Genomic DNA, 22,007 nt, shown 5'->3' on the forward strand with positions numbered 1-22,007 from the left:
TACCTCCTGAATGAAGCCACTTGGTGTTATTTCTTATTACAACAGAAAATATGTGAGTGAAAGCTTCTCACAGATGAAACATTCTTTCCTCTCCTTTTAGTTTGTTTTCTCAGATCAACTTGGTAACAAACTAAAAGGAGAGGACAAAGGCTCATGGTGTCTCTCTGATTACTGGTCGTTGACACCACACCTGGATATGATTTGTCTGGTCGATATTAACCACCTTTAAACTTCCTGAAGCCTCACAACCACCAAAGAGACACAACAATTACTTTCAGTGAATAATCTGATAACAGAGGGAGACACATTACTTGATAGACCTCTTTGTTGTTTAACTTTAACACAGTTGGAGTCAGTTGTCAGAAAAAATGCATGCTGTACTTCAGCTATCAATCAGAGGTTTTTTTTGTAATTATTAAAAAGTAAAAATGTTTTAGTTCTTCAGCCATTGTTTCTTCCATTTAATTTTCATGGTAAGCAGTTGTTTGGTTTCCTCATTAAACAGGTCTGAGCATTGCACAGACAGTGTACACTGCATTGTTCTGTTTTTGTCGTGGGTGTTTTGTCTTTGGGAAGGATCGGCTCCTGCCTTAGTGAGTTATCAGGCTTTAAATTAACAGGAATATGGCATTTGCCAAAGATCTTCTTTAGTTTCACAGATTGGTATTTAATGTTCAGGAGACCAAAGGCATGTTGTTTTCTAGGGCTAGGGGTAAAATTGACAAAAAATTTAAATTAGCACCCTGCTAGGATCCAATATTGAGTGTGTCAAGTAATGTAAATATCTTGGCATGTGGTTGGCCGACAAACTAACTAGAAAAGCACTCAGAGTGCAGACCCCTGCCAAGCAGATTGTGATTTCCATGCTACACTTGAGTCCTACTTTAATGTTACACTCCCTTTCAGCAGACTGTCTGCTACATAACACGACAATTTGTTACCTGCAAGTGTTGAAAATTATGAATTAGAATAATGCCAGGACATGGATCATACTTTCACATCTTTCAGAAATTATTACTGTTTTGCAAAGAAATCTGACCATTAATCGTGGAGTTATATACACATATGGTGAAAACGGCCCTATCTCACAATCATAAAGAATCCTTGAAATAAATCCTGGGTCCAGACGGTGATCCACATCACCTCCAAAATTTAATCACTTCTTCTCTAGCCCATTTTGAACATTTCCCGAAAATGTCAGCGAGATCCGTTTGTTACTTTTTGAGTTACGTTGTTCACAGACAAACAAACAAACAGACAAACTCTCCCCAAAACATAACCTCTTTGGTGGAGGTAAATATCACATTGAAAATCTTACTGTTAAATTACAACAAAAGATTGGCCACCTATATAGAAATAGATTGAGTTTCATCTATCAGTTTTCTCTCATTCATGGACTAGGGTGATAGACGTGCATCTACCACTACGCTCAAGCCCTTGGATGCTGTTTGTCATTTCATACTTTTATTTATTATAATGAAAGGTGATATGACTCAGCATTGTAATTTACTTGATAAGGTTGTCTGGCCCTCTCTTACTGAAAGAAACACTAACTACTGGTATCAGTTTTAAGGTTTTATCCATTAAGCACTCACCAGAAAGTTACCATCATATATCACCTCCTTGTTATATCTTAACCCTGGATCATTTATAACTTTCCTAGGTGAGAAACTGATTCTCCAGGCTCCTCATGCCAGGACTGACCTGTGGGAAACTGATTTTAGTGTCAAAGCTGCAAAAACTCCAGGAATGTTTCGCAATATGACCTGAATTTGAGCACTTTTATCCCTTATGGACAGTTGTACTCTCACCATCACTGTAAATGAGGGTCGCCCTATATAATCTCTCCAAGAACTTAAAAAAAAAGGTTGATGATGAGATGAGATACTCCTGCAATTTAAGGGATTACACGGTTCTTGTGTCTCTCTTCCTTTTCTTGTTCAGTGCCTTCTCTTCATGTCCTTTAAAGAACTACACAGACAATCAGCGGGATACTAATCATTTATGTTATATACCAAAAACTCAAAAACTGTAACAAGTATTTTCCACATTGTCAACAGAGGTGTGAAAACATGAATTTGTATGGACTGATCTGATAGGACATATCCGATCTGTTTTTCCCAGGCATCACTTCTACTATTCAAAAATTATCATTGATATTAGGTTTTGACCAATCACAGTCAAGTATTTTACACAGTGATGATTAGCTGTTGAATCTCAGATAAAAAGGTGTGTGATTTTAGAATTTCTGTCTTCATCATGAATACATTCCAGATATTTTAGTGTTTGTTTAAAACAAAAAGCTCCCTTAAAACAATATGTGCTGTTTTGAGTCACCCAGGCTTGTGCTGTGCAGCCACAGAAGCTGTCAAGGAAAATTGATTTGCTTTGATAGCAGCAGCAATGTTTTCTCTCTCACACACGTAGATAAAAACTGACAAGAGGGAGAAAGAACAAACAGGAATGATTCCAGTGAAACACAGCATGGGATTGTGAGCGGATTGTGAAAGAAGGTGAGGAAAATGCAGAAATGAAAAATAGAAGCGGAAAAAAAGGATGAAGGTGCTGTATGTGTGACAGGGAAATTGGAGTGACGCGATGTGGAAAAGCCTAGAAGAGCATGTGATGGAAATGAAGAAAAGCACTGTTGTGAGTCAGCAGGATGTGTGTACAGACTGACACACTGACACACAGATGCCCCCGTCCCTCTCTCCAAGAAGTCCCTCTCTGCTGTCTCTCTCTTTGCTTTATCCCCCTGGAGGATGTGGCACTCATCTTTTCTTTGTTTACGGCACAGTCACACATGTGCCTTTCCTGTTCAGAAACACACACGTCACATTGATCCCAGAAGACAATCAAAGCACAATTTCTAAGCCATGTTTCCCAAAGCTCGCCAGGAACAAAATCAGACAAATGCAGTCTGCCGCTAAAAGGCATCAATAATGTTTAATCTGCCGAACATTTTCACAACAAAGTGCCCCCAAATAAGCAACATTTGGGTAACATTATGTGGCTTAGGTTGCTAAAAGCAAAATTCTGTCATCAATGGAGCCAATGAACCTTTACAATTACAGTCTCATTTATATTCTTTCTCCTTTTTAGACTCACTCTTTTTCACTGTGGCTAATGTTTCTCTTTCATTCAAAGCTAATGCAGCAATTTGCACAACCAAATCATATTTAGCCCTTTTGAAAAGTGTAAATTTGATTATGAATGAGACCAAATGAGCATAAACTTTTCTCTTTGTTGGCTTTATCTGCATTGAAATTGATTTTTTATGAAAGCATGTACTCCAGCAGGTTGTCTTTTTGTTTTGATATATAGGTATGTGTTTTTTAAGCTCTTTTTCACTGCTTTCTGAACAAGGCTCCCTTTGCCTCTCAGTGATAAAAAGAAAAGGAAATACTGAAATTGAATGTCAATACCAAGCATGTAAAGGTGCAAAAAGGAGCTAAGTGAAACACCTTTGGGGAAAACAAAAAGGATTGCAGTCCAAGCTGGTACAGTGTAACTTCAAATGTCAACAGGTGATCTTTTAGCCTCCTCTGTCTTTATCTGTCTTCGTAAATGTCAAGAAGGGCAAAGTGAAAGGACATCCTCCTCCTCCTCCTCCTCCTCTTCCTCCTGGAACAGTTTTGCAGATAGAGCTCAGATTTTCTTAGTTTCTTTCTGCTGCTTCACTGTGGCATCTGCATGATTATCAGCACTGGCTCTTCGTCTTTGCTTTGCTCTCAAATGATCAAACACAGTCAGAAATGCTCCATGTGGCTTTTGGAGCTGCACACATACACAGGGTGGGCTGTAATGACTGTTTCACTGTAATAAGAACACAACTGCAAACATCCGTCTCTGCTCTCTTCCTCTTTCCTTGAGATGTGTCATCAGCGGGTTTTCAGATAATAAAGGCGTCATTGTTTTCAATTTTGCCCACATCAAAGACATCAGCCTGACAGTCATAAGCTGCTGGAAGTGATGGAGTGCAACCTCTGCTGTTGATGCCAAAACATGTCAGCCTGTTGTGAGTCATGACGGATGAGTTACCTGACAGAGACAGTTTGCTCCAAAACAAACAACTGGACTGCAAAAGGTTTGGATCAGACTGCATTTGTGTTTCTCTGAGTTGATATTATGTAAGCCACCGTGGATGTGAGTCAAAGCATATGAAACATCAGTGAGGGATTTTAAAAGGACTTAAAGGCACAGCTTTTACAGGTTTCTATGACTCACAACTTCACAAGAGTTACTGAAGAAAACAGTCATATCCTAGAGGAATGTTTTATGTATTTACAGATTTTTATCTGCAAATCCAACTACAAGGCTGCTGCCTTCACCTCATTTTGTCACCACCCCCTGCAGTTGACAGGGTCGGCACGTGTTTCAATGAAAAACTCTGTCTTTGCGGGATAACACTTGGTGATTTTACCATTTTTACTTGCAGCTACAGCATCAAGACGATGTGGTGATGCCTTTATATCAAAGTTAGTCCTGTGCAACAGAAAAAGAGCTGCCAAAACTGCTGCAAGAAGGAGAGTTAAAGTTTTCTGTAGAGACTGTCTTGTTCATGCGCTTTAGGCAAAGGTATCTTTACTGAAACTGAAGCTGTGTATGCTGATCCCAGTGCACATTCAACCTGCAGATGATTGTTCATAAGGAACAGCTGACACCGTTGGTCACTCTGCTGTTGGACACCAGACTCAGGTTAAGGTATGAACATACTTCTATTCCCACTTGGTCTCATTAACAATCCAATCTTCGCTCCTCAAAAAGACTCAATGACGTATGATTTGGTTGTTGTGAATCTATGGATTAGCCAGCTTCCATCATATGGAGAGAGCCTGCTGGGTCTCTCATTTTTTAAACAAGACAAAAACAAACACCCTCCTTTGCTTCCCAATGATCAAATAAAAAGAGGGGACCCTTAGTACACAGCCTCCTCCATCCATTTGGCTGTGCTGGCACCTGTCTTACCAAAAATAATGGACACTTTAGGTCTCAGCTCTGAGGCAGCAGTGTTACCTGCAGATGGGAAATGACTAACCAAGGCAGAGCGAGCACAAGCAGCTCCCCAGAGTTTGCCAGAGAAGCAGTCTGTTCCCAGAGAGGACATTTGTTATCCACCCAAAGCTTTAACACCAGGTCCCTGAGCTGCTGAACCTACTTCTCCATGCAAAATGAGGAAAAGACAGCCCTGGACTGTGGCAAGATGCTATGTGAACATCGGGAATCGCATACATAGCTAGGTGCACCCCCTGAGTGTTTCGCACAGCCACATGTAGCTGCATAGACGGACAAGCTTTATTTTTTCTCTGCCTGAGACTCTACGCCGGCAATCACAAAGTGACCCCACGCAAGAGCTGTAGTTTTTTTTCCTCAGAGCCCAGAGACAATGTAACACAGAGAGAAGAGAAGCAGAGGGCTGGGGGGGTCACTGATGGGAACAAAAGGGTGTACAGTCTGTCCAGCATAAATCCTGCACAAACATATGCAGACACACACAGAAACACAGCAGGGGAGTGCAGGGAGAGGGGGAAGATGGACTCACTGGTGTGAATGCTTGGGTTGCTGTCCCCTATCTATATCTGCCTACATCTGTATTTTATTCATGTTCATGTTAAGCACGTTGATCAACTGTAGCTGTTTAACAGCGCTTTACATATAAAGTTGGACTGGATGGGACTCGATATCTTCAAGACCAGGGACTAGACAGATGAAACTGCAACAAACTGTTTTTTTTTCAAGTGTCTTAATGGTCTTGGGACTTTTTATTTCTCAGAACTGTTTTTACCCTATGAACCCTCACGGACTCTGCACTCGTGGCAGCCAGCTGCTAGTCATTCCTAAAGTCAGGACACATAAAGTCAGACTGCCCCAACCCGTGGAACAGTCTGCCAGAGGACCTCGGGGCTGTAGAGAGTGTTCATGTTTTTAAGAACAGGCTCAAGACCCACCTTCTTAGCTTAGCCTTTGGTAAGTATTAATTAATTATTATGAATTTTTTTAGTAGCCTAGGTTTCTTATTTTATGTTTATCAATATGTATCTTCACTATTTATTAGTCTTGTCTTATTAGGGTCCTCGGCCTGAGCCAGGGCACCTTCTAGCAAGAGCTAGAATTGTTTTTCGTCCGTTTCTTTCTTATTATTATTCCGCACTCCAGTAAATCGCTTATTAGAACCCCTAAACATGCTCACCAAACTCACCAAAATTGGCACACATGTTCTATGTGCCCAAAATTTACGTTTGATACCAAACATGACCCCCGACATCCCATAATATGCTCAGTAGCGCCACCTAGGCACACGCTCAGGGCCCTAGCTCGGGCTACGAATGTCGTAGAGAGATGAAACCAACACCAAAACGTTTGTCTCATTAAGACGCAAAAATCATATGCTGATACCCCTGACCTATCTCCAACAGGAAGTTGGCTATTTGCCCGTCAAAATAAGATCCAATTTTTTTTTTTACCCTTTCTTCAAAAATTATCTCCTCAGAAACCAAAAATGGTACCGGCTTCAAAATTGCATCACATGACAGACTAGACCCTGCTCTACAAAAGTTGTTCAGGAAGTTGTTATTTCGGGCCCGGTTTTCCAATGGCGAGCCCTCAAAGTTGCCCACCTCTTTCGGCAGTTTTTGGATTTCTCCATGTTAGCAGATGAGGAGAACAGATTTCATCTCCAAGCACGCACTTCCCTAGTGCCGCATTTGGGCCTCTAGACAAAAAACTACAACTCATAGAGCTTTAAAAATTACATGGTTGGATTCCTGACAAAATTTCCTACAACCACATGATATTTTAACACAGATTAAGCCAACATACTGGCCTATAGGACAAGTAGTTCGGACATTTCTCTAAAATAAATCATCCATTTCTGGCACTTTTCCACCGGTTTTGTGGCGGATTGGGGCTTCTAGAGAAAAAAAGTATAACTCGTACAGCTTTAAAAATGCCAAAAATGGATTCCTGACAAAATCTACTATCAAATATGATATTTTTGACACAGATTGGGATAAAATTGTGGACTCTGTGAGGATTTCTTTACATTAGATGGCTGATAAACTCCTCCTCCACACTCTAGTCACACTCGTGTCACGCTAATTAGAATTCCACGCATGCAGCTGGTGATGTTCTTCAGCATAGCAGAGGATACGTTGCCATGGTATCAACTGACTCCCCGACATCCCATAATATTCTCTCAGAACCACAAGGCTCACTTCCACCTATGCACAGCAAAACAGCCCTAACTGGGGCTAGGAATGTCGTAGAGAGATGAAACCAACGCCAAAATGTTCATCTCATTTTGTTGGACACATTGGAGGGAAAACCGGCAGGAGCCCGAGGACCCGTCTAACGCTGCTTGCAGCTTTAATTCATATTTTATTCTTTATATGTTTTTATCCTATTATTCACTTTTAGCTCCCCCAGTGTTTCCTCTGAGGAGCCCTCTGCACTGGGAGTGGTGGTCGGCTGTGGTTGCAGGGGCCTGTCATATTGGTGCCTGGTGGAGGGTGGTGTCTACAGCTGCGTTTCCACCAAGCAGTCCGGGTCGGTTCGTCTCGGTACGGTGCGCTTTTAGCGGCGTTTCCACTGACTCATCCCGGGACGGATCCCTAAAAACCGAGACGAGCCGTCCCATTTTTTTGGGACCCTTTCGTATGGGTGCCAGACTGAACCGATCCGCTCTCGGGAGGTGGAGCAACACACTGCAGACGGTTGATTGGTCAAAAGAATCGTCACTCATCGTTACCCCGACAGCGGCTGCATTTCTCCTGGCGGCACACAAACTTCTCTGAAACGAAGCTTGATTACACTTTGTAACAGAGAGTTACATGAAAATCACAAAGAGGACAAAATGCTGCATGTCTTCCATCTGTGCTCTTTGTTTACTGTGTCGCGTTTTCTTCTTTGTTGGATTTAATAGCGGGGTAAGCTGCTACGGCGTCGCGCTATTGTTTACAAGCTGCGGCTTCCGGCATCCGGCTTAAACGGTGCCCACCACGAGAGGGCACAGTTTGCTGTGGAAACGCAAACGGGATCAGAGTTAACTGTCCCAAACCGTCCCAAACCGTACTGAACCGACCCGGACTGCTTGGTGGAAACGCAGCTTACTACACCCCTCCTCTAGGGCCTGTGCTTGGGCTCCTGTAGCCGGCTCTCTGCTCCTGGTGCAGACGGCTCTTCTAATGGTGCTTTCTCCATCGGCCCATCTGTACTCAGCTTTATCAGCTTCATCTACAGATGTGTTTGTGTGTGCGTGTGTGTATGTATGTTGCTCTGGGTGAGTGTGTGTGCCACTGCTGACTGTGGATTTCAGGGTAGGGTGGGTATGTTTGGTTGATTTTTAACTGCACTGTAAAGCACTTTGAGTTACATCTTTTGTATGAAAAGCGCTTCATAAATAAAGTTTTGATTGATTGATTTGATTGAAAGTCAGGTGAAAGAGACAACTTTGGCTCAATGTGGACTCACCATAACCCACGGTCTGTAGCAGGAGGAGGGCCAGCAGGGGCTGCAGTCCGCACACAGACAGTACGGTCTGCATCCTGCTCTACCTGGAGACACAGAAAGAGACAATATTAGAACACAATGAAAGCAACATCAAAAAATCAAAGAATTCTAATTCAAGTTTTTAAGATGTTGCAAAAGCTATCTTTGGGTTAGAAGGCAGTGATTCTTAATGACTGAGTTAAAAAGTCTCATAGAAAAGATTAAAGAGGGGCTGTCATTCTCATTTCTTAAGGCTTTGTATTTCCCTTGTGAAAGCATTCTGGAAGCTTCCTTCACTGTTGCAATGTCACAGAGTAGTGTCTCTCTTTTTAATGTAACATGTTATCCCCTTTTTTTTGGTAGATGTCCCAACTGGTGATGCTACAGTTTGAGAAATTCTTTTCTTGACCTTGTTGAATACTGGCATAACTTTTTGTACATTTTGTATCTTTACCTCGCCATTTGTACCTTTGTCCACCTTTAGCTCTAACATCTAATCCCCTGTTAAATTTGATGTACTTTTTCCATGGAGGTTAAATGATACAGTTTGGCATGAATGGATGATGATAAAAAGAAACAGCAGAAAAGCAAGACAATGCTTAGTTCTGCAAATCTGAAAACCAAATTCAACATCAGTGGCCCAATGAAGCTAGCCCCAGAGCCAAATCCAACACAATGGGCCTCCAGTTCCTTCTTTGTCAAATGATGTAGACATCTTAAGAGCAGAAAAAACATCAAAGCAGTGTTGACACTGTCACATGAAAAAGAAAGAGAAATCAGTATTAGAGCAAGGAGTCTTCTCTGGACATGTTGATTTGGAAATTGTGTTTAATGTTAGCAGGAGCTAAGGATTTGTTAGAAACCCAAAACATACACATGATTCAGTTTTGCATTTATTTTGTCAGGGGGATGATCCTGTATTAATGTAAACCTCAGTGTATTACTGCATTAAAGAGGTGTACTGTAAGAAAAACCCTGTTTTATTTGTGAAATTGTCAGAATAAAGTAGGAAAAAACAAGACCAAATGTAAGATGCAGTGAGCCATTTCGATGGTGCTTTGTGTTTGAGTGTGCAATTCAATCCCCTGCTTTTATTCCTGCAGATTTCAGTGTCGGCTGAAATGTGCAGGAGGCAAAAGCCAGGGTACAGAGAGCAAATGAAGCGGGTCAGCTCCCACTGAGAGGCCAAAGAAAGTCTGAGTGTAAATAATTAAAATGGTCTCTCTGGAGATGTGACAGGTTGAACAGGCCCTGAGGACAGGAGAAGAACAGGAGGAGGAGGAAGAGAGGAGGAGGGGATTAGGTGGCTGGCAGTAGAGATGCTGGACACAGATAGCCAGTGTCAGTTACAGCAGCGCAGGTCGCTTTGGCTCAGTCTCAAAGGAACGGCCAAGGACAAAAACACTGACCTCTTATCAAATGCCTTCACTGTGCTACAACTGAATGGAGGCTGGTGTAGGAGTGTCTGGGTGTTGAGTTTACATTTCAAATAACAACTAAAATAAAACCCCTTGGCATTAGTGTATTTCTTTATGGGCTGAAGTAAACAACTGCAGGTAACTTTATTTGAATTATGTCATCACATCCTATTCAAAACTCCAAGAGGAAAGGGCTCAAGAGGACAAATGACATAACCATTCAAAGTCTGGAGGCTTCCTCAAAGGTAGAAAAAGGCAAATATTGAGCAGCTTGTGGAGGTTATTAAAAAGGGACTGACTTTTCTTTCAAAAATGTCTGACATTTCTCATTATAGGCCTATAAAAACTAAATCTTTAGAGGTAGGGTCTGCAGGATTTTCTCAAAAAATGTCAACTTTGACTGGAATAATCCCGCTCAATCTTCACATCTGTGCCTTTAGACATGTGTGTCAGTGCCTGTGTCTGCCTCAAACCCTCTCTGCAGCCAGTATGTTGATGTTTTGGTTGTACTGGGACGTTTTTGGGAATAAGTGTGGTTACCTCAGCCAATCACAGCGCACCTAGTGTGTAAGTGACTCTGCGTGTTGATTAGCAAGTGGAAGCAGCTATCCAGCAGCTATGAAAGTGGACATAGCACAGGGCACAGGGCAAAAAACAAAACAAAACCCACAACCAAAGTGAAACAAATATCCAAACAGATAAAGCTTTTTACTAAAATGAGGGTGAAACCTGGCTTGACTTTTACTTGCTTTCGGGCACTTGGAGAGTAGTGCAGGACGAAGAGCAATGCCAGCTGACTTTCTGCTGAGCAGGTATGTGTCAAATAACCCAGTGATTAGCTTGTGGGAACATGCCAAGTCAGGTGCACGGCTCTAGTGTCTCTCTTGTGTAGAAACGCGATGCTGCAGGTAGTTGGGCTAGTGAATGTATTGACATAGTCACGGTCAGAGCTAGTGGGTGTGCGCTGCAGCTAGCACTGAGCCAAGGAGGAGGAGCCCTTCACTTCTGTCCACTTTGAACAAACAAACCTAAATCTTTAACATTCTGCCGAAGGGACACAAGAGACTGATGATCGTACACCAGCAGAGACTTGGTTTGTTTAGTGTCAACTTTTAGAAACAATAAAAACACTAAGCATTTCAGGAGCAGCAGATGTAGCAGATGGCTAGCCACACACATTGGTGCCATCTTGCTCTTCTACCTCCTACAATCTCAACCTGCAGGTCAATGCCAAAGAAAGAATTGTTTTAAAGGTGTATTAAAGGCAAGTCTGTGCATTGCAAACATTCCATTGCCTTGGATCTGATCCTTTATTGCTAATTTAACAGTTGACTACCAAACCAACGCTGTGTGATCGCGTGATATCAGTCAGTCAGTATATGTGCTCCTGCTATATGTGGATATGTTCCTGTTGGATGTCCCCGCTTCCCTATCCAGCCTGTCAGAGTCCAAAACACAGCTAAAAACCAAGCTGTTGTGTTCTGTTTTCCTTCCTAGTCAAACACACTTGATCAGGGAAACCTCAGACTCTCTGGGGAAATCTGGTAAACCCATCTGTTACTCCATTTTACTCCTACCCTCTACCTCTGTCTGTCTTTGTGCAAAAATTTAGCAGCAAGTCTACATCTGCCACCATCCTTCCCTTCGACTCAGAATTTATTTTGTGTTTGTACTTCTTTTCCTTTCTTTACTTTTCTCTGCTTCTCTGAGAACATCCTGTCACTCTTTCCACACCGTGGTGCATTATTTTGAGAGCTCATTAACCACACATGCTGCCAGAGTATCACTCTATCACCATACACACACAAGCACATATTCATACACACAGCAAGACTGTTTTACGAGTGGATTGCCCATCAGTTTGATTGTAGAGGTGGAAAATTAAGTTCACTTCTTTAAACCAAAGACTCTAAAGGACATTACCAAAATGTAAAGGAGGAAACTATCAGAATGTGCCGCACATAGTGGGCTTTAGTCTTTCAAATCTTTTGCAGTTGGTTTTATGTACACAGCATGTTTTAACATCATTTGATGTTTTTTCCATTGTTTTGGAATTTCATTATAAAAGAACATGAATAAAAGAACATGGGCAGCTATCCAGTACACTTTTCATGAGGTCAAACAGCAGGATTTAAGAACAGAGCTGGAAGACTTGCTGGGTTAACTCTAAAACACTAACTTCAGGCAACTTCCACCCACACCGTTGTGGTCATGTGATTTCCATTGTGTTGCTGTGGTCTGAGTTGGTTAGGTCCTTGGGTAACTTCAGGCTGCTCACTGATGTCATTGCTTTCTTCCCTGTTTTTTTCAACAGGCGGGTGTTTGGGTGAATTTCACAGGACATCAGTGATTAAGGGGTAAAATATATCATTATTATTTTTTGATCTTTTTTTTCCCTTATAGATTTCACCTGACAAGACCCACATGTCCAAGGAATAGGCAGACCAAAGAAAAAGTTCCTTTCTCCATTGTTTTTAGGATTTTCTTTTTCTTTTTTAATGATGACTTCCTGATTTTGGCTGCACGGTGGTGCAACGGTTAGTGCTGCAGTCTCACAGCAAGATGGTCACCATTTTGATTCCTTGTTCGCCCTGTGCGCCTTTTTGTGTGGAATTTACATGTTCTTCCCCACAGTCCTAAACATGCTCATCAGGTTGCTTAGTCACTCTAAATTGTCCTTAGGTGTAGGTGTGTGTGTGAAAGGCTGTCTGTCTCTGTTGCTATGTTTACATGCAGTCAGGAACCCTTCCTTATGTGGAATATTAGCACTAACCTGGTTGCGCACGGCCATGTAAACACCAATGGTCACTGGTGGCCTTTAAAAAACTGGAATATGCTCATATTCCATTTTTTAAAAACCCGAAATCACCCCTGAGTTACTCCTTTTCTGACCCTAATATTTAGTCATATGCCTATTTGGATATCCCCATAGAAAGAAAAATTAATTTGTGTTCTGCACATGTTCTGTTCACAAAGAATCTTGGTCTTTTGAGGACAGAAAGTCCGCCGTGCTGGTGCTGTTGTTGTTGTTGTTGTTGTTGTTGTTGTTGCTGCTGCTGCTGTTGCTATGGATACAGTAAGAAGGAGCAGAAATGACGCACATTGCGTCATGATTTTAATCTTGTGTTGCTGTTTTGATTGGGATACCGCGTAAACAAGAAGAACCCTGTTTGCTCACGTATGTGAATGGGTTATTCCAAATATTCCAGAAACTGGAATGTTGACCGTAACCCGAATATTGACTGAATGTAAACATAGCCTAAGTGTCAGCCCTGCAATAGACCCCACCTCGCGCCCTAAGACAGTTGGGATAGGCTCTAGTCACCCATGACCCCATACAGAATAAGTGGTGTAGAAAATGGATGGACTTCCTGATTTTTTCACTAATTTTAGAGCCTTACTTTTGGGTCTGCTCATGATTCCTTTTGTTTTCTTTCTATTTTTCATTTTATAAGACTTTGTTTTTGGAATTAGTAAAGGAAGAGTACTTTACTCTACCATGTATTGCTGTATTAAATATATTTTGATTACTGGGTATTCCATATGGGGTAAAATATGCCACACATTAGTGATGGTGTCACTCTTTGCTACGATACTTTTCTAGGGTTAAATTTAACAACTGGTCTTAACATAAAACCCAAATTTGATTTGCAAGAAGAAAAGAAAAACTGTCTGAAACCATTTTCATGTTAAGGAGCGACAACAGGGAAAAATTGAAAAAGAAGTTACAGGCTAAATAAAGAATGCATGAAGAATTTGGTTCCTAAACAGTAGGAAATCTTTCCTGATGCTTTGTTTGGCCTGCTGCTGCTGTGTGCTCATACCTGAATGGCAGAAAGAAGCTGGTAGACCAATTTGAAGGAAAATGGCAGAGCTCCCAAAAGAGAAGAAAAAGCTATCAGATTCAAAGCCTACCATATGGGCTTAGACATGAAGCATAGGCTGGAGATAGCTTCATTTTACCAGACAGACAGAAACGCACACATGCACACAATGGCAATAATCATTACCCACCAGAGGCTGAAAAAGGCAGGTTATGGTGGACCAGATCTTTGAACAGCTTAGCCTCGTAATGAAGGCTGTGTTATGGAAATTGAATATGCAATGTATGTAACACCTATGGTAATGTAAATGAAACTGTGCATTGATAGGGATTTGAGTAGATGCACCCTGGCACACGCATGCAGGCACATGATATAAGCTCATTAGGGCCCACATCCATTCAAGGACACGCTTGAAGTCTTTCAATTAATTTCACAGCACTTTACTTAAAATGCTTGAGTATTTTTCAGCCATATCCTCGTCCTTCATTCTTTCTGTTATTCTACATTTATGCCTTTTACATTATGGTAGAAGGTGTATTTACTTTGAAAGTTGAAAATGCTCATAATTATAAATCAGCATAATGGGCAATAATTATTAGAGGAGTAAAACGAAAGAAACAAGGACAGAAGGAAAGAGGGGGAGAAGCATGGAGAAAGGAAAGAGAAATGAATAAAAAATAAATGTAGGGAAAAGAAATAAAACAGGAAGGAAAATGAGTGTGGATGCACGATATATCAGTATCAATATCAGTATCGGCCACTGTTGGTCATTTTTTTAACATATCAGTATCGGCCGATACCTAAAAGCGGGCTGATATTCACTCATTAGCTGCCGGCCATTTTCAGAGCATCTTGAACGATCTTTCAAGACCCAAATAATATTGTTTTCTGTGTCCTCATAAACACCAAATCTACCTAAGAAGAGCGAACTCTCTTCTTTTATGTCTCTCGTCCTGTTTTTGATCTAAAAACAGACAAATCATACTTTTTTGATTGCGTTCATCTTTGGCACACAATCTTGACACATCTGTGTAGAGATTTTTTTTTTTTACAAGTATCGATATCGATAAAAGCAATATCAGTATCGGATATCGGTATCGGCCAACATTTTCACAAAGCAGTGCTTTTTGCTGTGTGAAACTTTAGAGCCATAAAGTGCTGTCAATTACAATGAATACTCTTTGTACAGCCTGACTGCACACATAGACCTTAAGCCACACACACTGGAGTGATGACTTTTATTAAGTGATCCTGGGGGTCTAATAATGACTGTTTATATGATTTTCTGCTATCATCTTTGAGCATCAAAGAAAATGATGGTGCAAATGATAAAAGAAGAGTAGCCCATGGTTCTGCCTCTGCAGAGCATCCTGAGTGCAGAGAGTAAGTGGGCTCCGGAGCTGCCCAAAAGGACTCAAAAATGAAATAAAATAAAAAACCCTGTTACTTAGAGCCAGAGCCACCCAGGCCTCCTTCATTCACACAAGACACCCACACACCAGCCTGCAGCTAAGACATCCAGACACTTTGAAAGATTTGACTGGAAGCAGGTTTTCATCCCTTCCTTTCTGAAGGGGTCATACTCATACTGCAGCAGGTGTGTGAAAAAGACAAACCATCATAGATACAGTGAGAAGGGAAACAGTGGAAAGGAGGATACAACATAATAATGGTGTTATCAGTTTATTACAAGAGGTCTTGACACAAGATATGCTTCAGTGGAAAAGATGCCATGTAGTTTGCTTCCCCTAATCTATCTTCTCTTCACTGTTGCTTTTATTTGTGGCTCCATTGGATCCTGCATGTTTCCCTTTTTCCATTCTCTCTTTCTTTGTTTTACTGTTTCTGCTTTTGGTTTTGTTCTGTCTGGATCCAGGGATATACTGTCCAGATCAAACCTGACTGCAGGCTGCTTCAGCTGCAGCCAGTGGAGTAAATCAAAGTCAGCAGTTAATGCTGCATTCCAACTGTACTCAGAAGTCGGGATTTCCGAGTTTCCGAGTGGGAATGCACAACTGGAACGCCTGCCGAGGTCAGAATTTCTGACTTGTAAGTTGGGGCACCCACACCATCCCTGAGTTCCCTGTAGGAAATTTCACGTTTAGGGGTAAACAGTAATAAGGCTCCTGTTTTATTATTTTTATTTTAGAATTTCTGACCAGTATTTGTCACAAATAATGTATATATAGAATTATTCAATGTTCACAGAAATACTGCTGTTAAGGCAAGTTTTTCTGACTTGGCACCTGGAGCGCTGAACTTAGAGATGGCGTCACTCCCACTCCGAGTACAAATGGAAAGGATTAGATAAGTACATAATCATTAAATGTGAAATGAAGCCTACAATACATTCAAAAACAGAATAAAGAAAGTAGTAACATAAAGATCAATGGTGAAGGAGATTCAGTTGTTTCATTATCTGTAATGGTACTGATCAAGTTAGATGGAGTTATAAAGCAAACTGTGACAATAAAATTGTCTCCAGATGTTTTGCTAAAAACGTCTGAAATGCCCATTAAATCAAGAGGAGAAAAAAGGGTCCATGAATGCCTCTACATCCCTTTATGACAAAGTGTGTGTCTGTATGTGTGTGTGTGAGTGCACTTGCTGTAATTAATGTAATGATTGCATGCACACGGTTAATACTGCTTGCAGTTCTTGATCATTTTTCAAGTGACATCCTTTAAATCCTTTGGGGCTATGGATTTATGGTTTAAGGAGGGAATCAAGATCCAGCCATAGATGCAAATGGTTTTAAAGACACAGATACAGATCATAACAACTCTGAACAAGCTTGGAAGTAAACCTTTGAATATTGAAAGACATCTATAAGCACATGAAAATCCTGATCTTATATTCCATTTGGAGAAGAAAGTGTGAGGAAAGAAAGTGAGCAAAATAGGAAGACTTCGATAGTCAACTGGGAAACATGAATGAAGTGTGAGAATGAAAGAATGTAGGAAGAAGAAGAAATGTAATGCTCAAAGCACCAAGACGAAAATTGCCAGCAGGGACAATGATGGCAGTGGCAAGAGCTTTGGCGTGCTGCGTCCTTCTAAAATAATAAAACTAAGAGTGGCTGATGAGTCATGAAAGTCTGCAGATATTTTCAGGGTCTTGTTAAGAGCAACAGAACAGTGTTCTGTTGGAGAGTCGATGAGAAGTGTGAGGACGGCATGAAGAGCTGGAGATGCAGAAAGGAAGAATGATCAAGAAGTAGAGAAAAGGTTGGGAAAAAGTAAGAGAAAGAGGAGGGGAAAAGGAGGATCAAGAAAGAGAGGCTGGCGGGGGGTTGACGATGAAGTTGGCTTTTTGTAGCTCCACATCTGAGCTTTGTGGTCCCGTCTCAGTGGGTGCACAATTCTCTGGTCTGAGATAGAGACAGGCTGGGATCCCCCTGGTGTATTAATCTTCAGGCACATCCATTTGGGAGAATCAGAATTGATGAAACCTGCCTGAAGCCAAGGTTTATTTACTTATTTATCTGGTGCTGCTCCGGCTCCATCTGCCTGAGAACATGAAGCTACCTGCTGAGGCCCAGCAGCTTCCAAAGCCCAGGTCTGACAACTCATTTCAGGGCACATGTGACAGTGTATATGTGTGTGTAGCCTTATGTGTGTGAGTGCCACCAACATTGTGCTGGTTCCCCATTCATCAACTGGAGCCAGCAACACAAACTGACATCTCACAGAAGGGTGTTTCATATGGAGAGCACTAGTTCATTGGCTGTGTTTTCAGTGTCATTATATGTCAGTCAGCCTGCCAACAGAGCAATCAATTTAAAACAAGCTCCATACTAACACCAAAGTTCTGCCAAAAAGAGGAGGGAATTAACACTTAGCTCTTTGGCCGAAATGTGAAAGAGGGGTATTGTGCTTTGCCATTTTTAAACATAGGCATAAAGTTATAATGCTGAATGTCCAAATTAGACATGTGCAATTTTCAAAACCCTACCTGTTTATCAGGGATGGGAATTGATAAGATTTTACCAATGCCCTTATCAATTCTGCTTATCGATCTGATTCCTTATCGATTCCCTTATCAATTCCTGTTGTGAATTTTCTTGGTACAAAAAGTAGCTTTGAGGGTATTCTGTGTCAGCAACATTTAATTGGGTTTATACTGTAAGTGAATAAAATGTAATTGGTCCCTAAGTCTGGATATTTCTGGGCAAAACTATACAGAAACAGGTAAAAATTGCACACAGTGTGACGTTAATGTACTGTGTTGTAATATATTAAAAATTCAAGTAGGCCATCTAGTGTCTCAAGGTGGTTATAGCAATGGTTTAAGTTGTTTGGAAGCTTTCCGTAGTTATGAAGTCAGCCATGAGCCTTTCAATTGCCTGTTAGCTTTTGACATTTGAAATTCTCAGTATTTTTTTACAAAGAGTTGATGTGATATGTTTCTGTGATGAAAGTTGAAATTCTATTCTGAAGCTGAAGTTATACTGATGTATGCTAACTGCTAGCATATCAATGCAGTTTCCCATATACTTTAGCTTCAAGCTTGCGCTATTTTGTTATTTTGGTAAAAAAGGTGATTTATACCATTTTTAATGTACTGAATATGAATCTCCTGAGAGAGTAATGTACATTTCTTTATGAAGTCAGTTCTTCAGTAAAACTTCAAGCTGAAAATTCTGAATGAGAGTTTTCTTGGGAAACATTATCTAACTGCTAAGCTAAGATAGCTGCAGCAGACTAGTAGACGTAAGGCCCAGCGGCTCCAGCACAATGTAAAGAATTAATAAGGGAATCGTTAAGCACAAAGGCTAACGATATCGATGGATTGAAACATTTCTTATCAATTCTCAACAGGAACCGGTTTCCGATCCCCATCCCTACTGTTTATATGGTTGGCCACAGTTCCCTAAATTTGTCTGTGAATTACTCAAAACTGTTCCAAATATAGCAGCATTATAGTGCAAGATCATCACAAAAGTGTCCCAAGATAAGGATCTCCTCACTGGTTCAGCAGGAAGCTTCAAAGAGACAGCAGCTAAAACAAAGTGTATCAGACAGAGGCTGAAATAAGGGTTTTCTAAAACACCCATGTGAGGAAAGTAGTTTCTCCTATGTAAGCATTATTTACTGACACTCTGTATTTCCACTGGTTTGCTATCACTCTCTGCTCGCCATTTCTCTCCAGACCTTCCTGCTATTCAAAACTACCTCAGCCTTACAAGCTACACAGCTGACCTGATAATTAGATTCCTACACAAAGTTCAAATGGTGGCATAAAATAAGTGAAAACTCTTAATCAGTCTCAGACTTTGTTATCATCTGACCTTGTTTGTGTTGGAAAATGCATGAACTACATGATCAGCTCACATGCAGAGCTGTGAAAAGATGAATTGAACTTTGTCATGTTTGGATGACTGAGTGTCACCGCTGTTAATGTTCATCCATGTGTGTTTAATTCAGTTTGCCTTCTGATCTGGGTAAATATGTGTGTCTGTGTGCAGACAGTGATGAGTGTAAGACAGATGTAGCAGAGTATCAACATCCCGTCCTTCCCCTATCCCCTTGAGACGAGAACAAAGAGGTCAGACTGCATCAGGAGGTCTTTGATCAGCTTAGCTCTATCGTGTTCACATCAGCGGCTGACAGCACTCGAATCAAAGGAGCTTCATCAGCAACATGCTCACATGAAAAGTTTCTGTTTGCTGATGCATGCGATGTTTTTTTCCCCAGTAATTATTCTATATGTTCCCATCCAAATAATGACAGTTTTTCTTTTCTATTTTTTTAAACATAAAAACTACTAGAAAACGTTATCCCCGAAGTGAAAGTAGCTAACTCCTAACTTGGGAAAATTAGAGCCACCCTTAGAGTGCTTATAGATCTGTACCAAGTTAACCTTCAGAGGAGGAGTCAGAATAAAAATCAAGATGCCGCAGCCTGCAAGAAGAGGAGATAAATGTCCCATATTATGCAAAAATCACTTTATTAAGTTTTTTAGTGAAGTTTGTAGGTCTTTGGCTTTCCTCCCAGCCCACAAAATGTAATATTTAATAACAAAACCTGTATTTAGTAGCGCTTGTGAATGTAAAATCTTGACCTAAGACTAGTTGTTTGGATTTTGGAGATTTGCCGACGTCAGCGATTCCCTTTTTTGACCAATCAGGGGCAAGTCTGACCTGATTGGTCCACCCCCTCCCCACCCACTCTCCTCCCCACTGCTGCTCCAGCAGCCATCACTGCCATCACTTCTTTGTTTTTGGCTGTAAACAGCCACATTGTTCCATGCACAAGCTTCTCATCTCGGAAGAAGACAAGACTGAATGGCTAGAGTTCATTTATCAAGGAAATGTGCCAGCTACAATCAGTAAAACTGTTCATGTGTGTGCTAGTCACTTCACGGCCAACTGCTTTTCCAACTTTGGACAGTACAACAGAGGGCTAGCGAATAGACTGGTCCTGAATCCAGGCGCATTACCAACCATCCACCAACAAACCTCGGACCCTGGAAATGTGAGTATTTTAAATGCTGTGTGCTGTGGAGCAGATGTAAGAGCTTTTCCTCAGTGTCCCCCCTGTCTCTGTGTTAGCTTCAGGATGCTAACTTTAGCTGCAGTTAGCCTGTTGTTTTAGCCTGTAATGTTACCGTAAACGAGCTTCGCTGTTTAGTGAACATTGTGCACTCGGAGCTTGTGGCGCCACTCTCAGTGACGTGGAAGAGCGTGCCGGTATCAGTGGTGGCTCATTTACATATGGAGGCCACGCCCACTAAATCAGACTGTTCTGAACAGAGGGGCTATGAGAGCCTGGAAACAATGCTGCTGTGCTTTATTTATCAGCTTTTTGGACCAAAACATGTTACTACCATTTCATGAAGACATCAATGATCCATATTAAACTGCAGAAAAGGAGCATAAAATGGGACCTTTAAGTTGTATCGTTTCTACGGCTGCTTTATTGGAAGCAAATTAACCTGCTTAGACACAGAGAACAGTGTTAGACACCTCTTAATTTAATCTATTTTTTAAAAAATATTTTACCCTGAAGTAGAAGTGGGAATTTTTGGTGCACACGCTACCGGGCCGAGAATGATTTTAGCATCATCAGACTAAAACCACTTTACCCTGACAGGCAGATTTTTGTTGATGAGTCAATAGTGTGGGTACAATTTTCCCAGAAAGGTTCACATAATGTGGGCAAACATGTCAGAGAGAGTTGAGAGCTGCTGAGGTCCTGATTTAAAACACTATTAAGCAAACAAATGAGGAAAAAAACAAACTGTTATTAGCAGACATTAATTCCCTTCAGCCTTTTAGCCTCACAACAAGGCACTGTTAGTGCTAAAATGTTTCTTGTGCTTTGTGTTGTGCTGGAGAAAACATACTGCTTCTTGTTATTGTTTCATGGTGTTGCAGCTGGAGTGCAGAGCTATTAGTCCATCACACATTAAGCCCTTGGTGTCATGTGTAATGGTTAAGTGTTTTGAACTTAACCATCACTTAACCACATGGCCACATGATTTTTTCTGAAGGTTATTAATGGCTGTCAGAGCAGAGCAATCAACCTGCAGATAGCTCCTGTTCCCAAACACCTAACAGGAAGGGGACTTTAATTCTGTTTTACCAGGAACTAATCAGTGCTGACTCTGATGTCTCACTCACTACCGTTAATGCTTTTGTCTTGTGATACTCTGTAAAAGACACTAAACATTCATTCATTAACCCAAAGACCACCGAAATGATTAACATAATGGCACAACATCTGATTTGAATGAAAGAACAAAGATCATAAAAAAAAAACATAATGAATTGAGCCCAAACACGATGCTAACAGCTGACAAAAAGAAACCTATGAAAGGAGAATTTGTCATATGCACAATCATTTTCAGATGGAAAAGCAACACAGCAAAAGAGTGTGAGAGAAAATAGCTGCTTAAAGGAAACATAACTTTGAATGTGGTTAGCTTGGTACGCAAAATTTAATTACATGATATGGCAATACTGCTGGTCAAAAAATAGTCAAATAGTTATTGTTAGTCTAGTTTGCACATTTTCTCAGTGCATGTGTTGGTTCTCTACAGGTATTGTGGCTTCCTCTCGCAGTCCAAACACACGGTCCTCAGGTTGATTGGTCACTCTAAATTTCCCATAGGGATGAGCTTGTGCTGTGTCCCCATGTGTCTCCCTGGGATAGACTGTCCTGAGTGTTTCCTGCCATGCGTCCAATGACATCTGGGATAGGCTCCAGCCCTCTGTGACCCGAAAGTGGAAAGCAGTAAAGATGATGGATGGATGAGGCATGATATGCCTAATGGA

General features: G+C 41.1%; 1 protein-coding gene across 1 annotated transcript in view; it reads right to left on the reverse strand.

The window, feature by feature from the left end:
- Positions 1 to 22,007, reverse strand: part of LOC141789615 (neurocan core protein-like) — a 125,430-nt gene that overhangs the window by 88,205 nt on the left and 15,218 nt on the right. Inside the window, exon 2 of the mRNA XM_074669114.1 lies at positions 8,470 to 8,552. Coding sequence (XP_074525215.1) covers positions 8,470 to 8,542 — 73 coding nt within the window. The 5' untranslated portion in view covers positions 8,543 to 8,552. The remainder of the gene's footprint in view (positions 1 to 8,469; positions 8,553 to 22,007) is intronic.

The sequence above is a fragment of the Halichoeres trimaculatus genome, unplaced genomic scaffold (assembly GCF_033239565.1).
Source record: "Halichoeres trimaculatus isolate MK-OKI-2021-1 unplaced genomic scaffold, fHalTri1.1 fHalTri1_scaffold_4, whole genome shotgun sequence".
Classification (NCBI taxonomy): domain Eukaryota; kingdom Metazoa; phylum Chordata; class Actinopteri; order Labriformes; family Labridae; genus Halichoeres; species Halichoeres trimaculatus.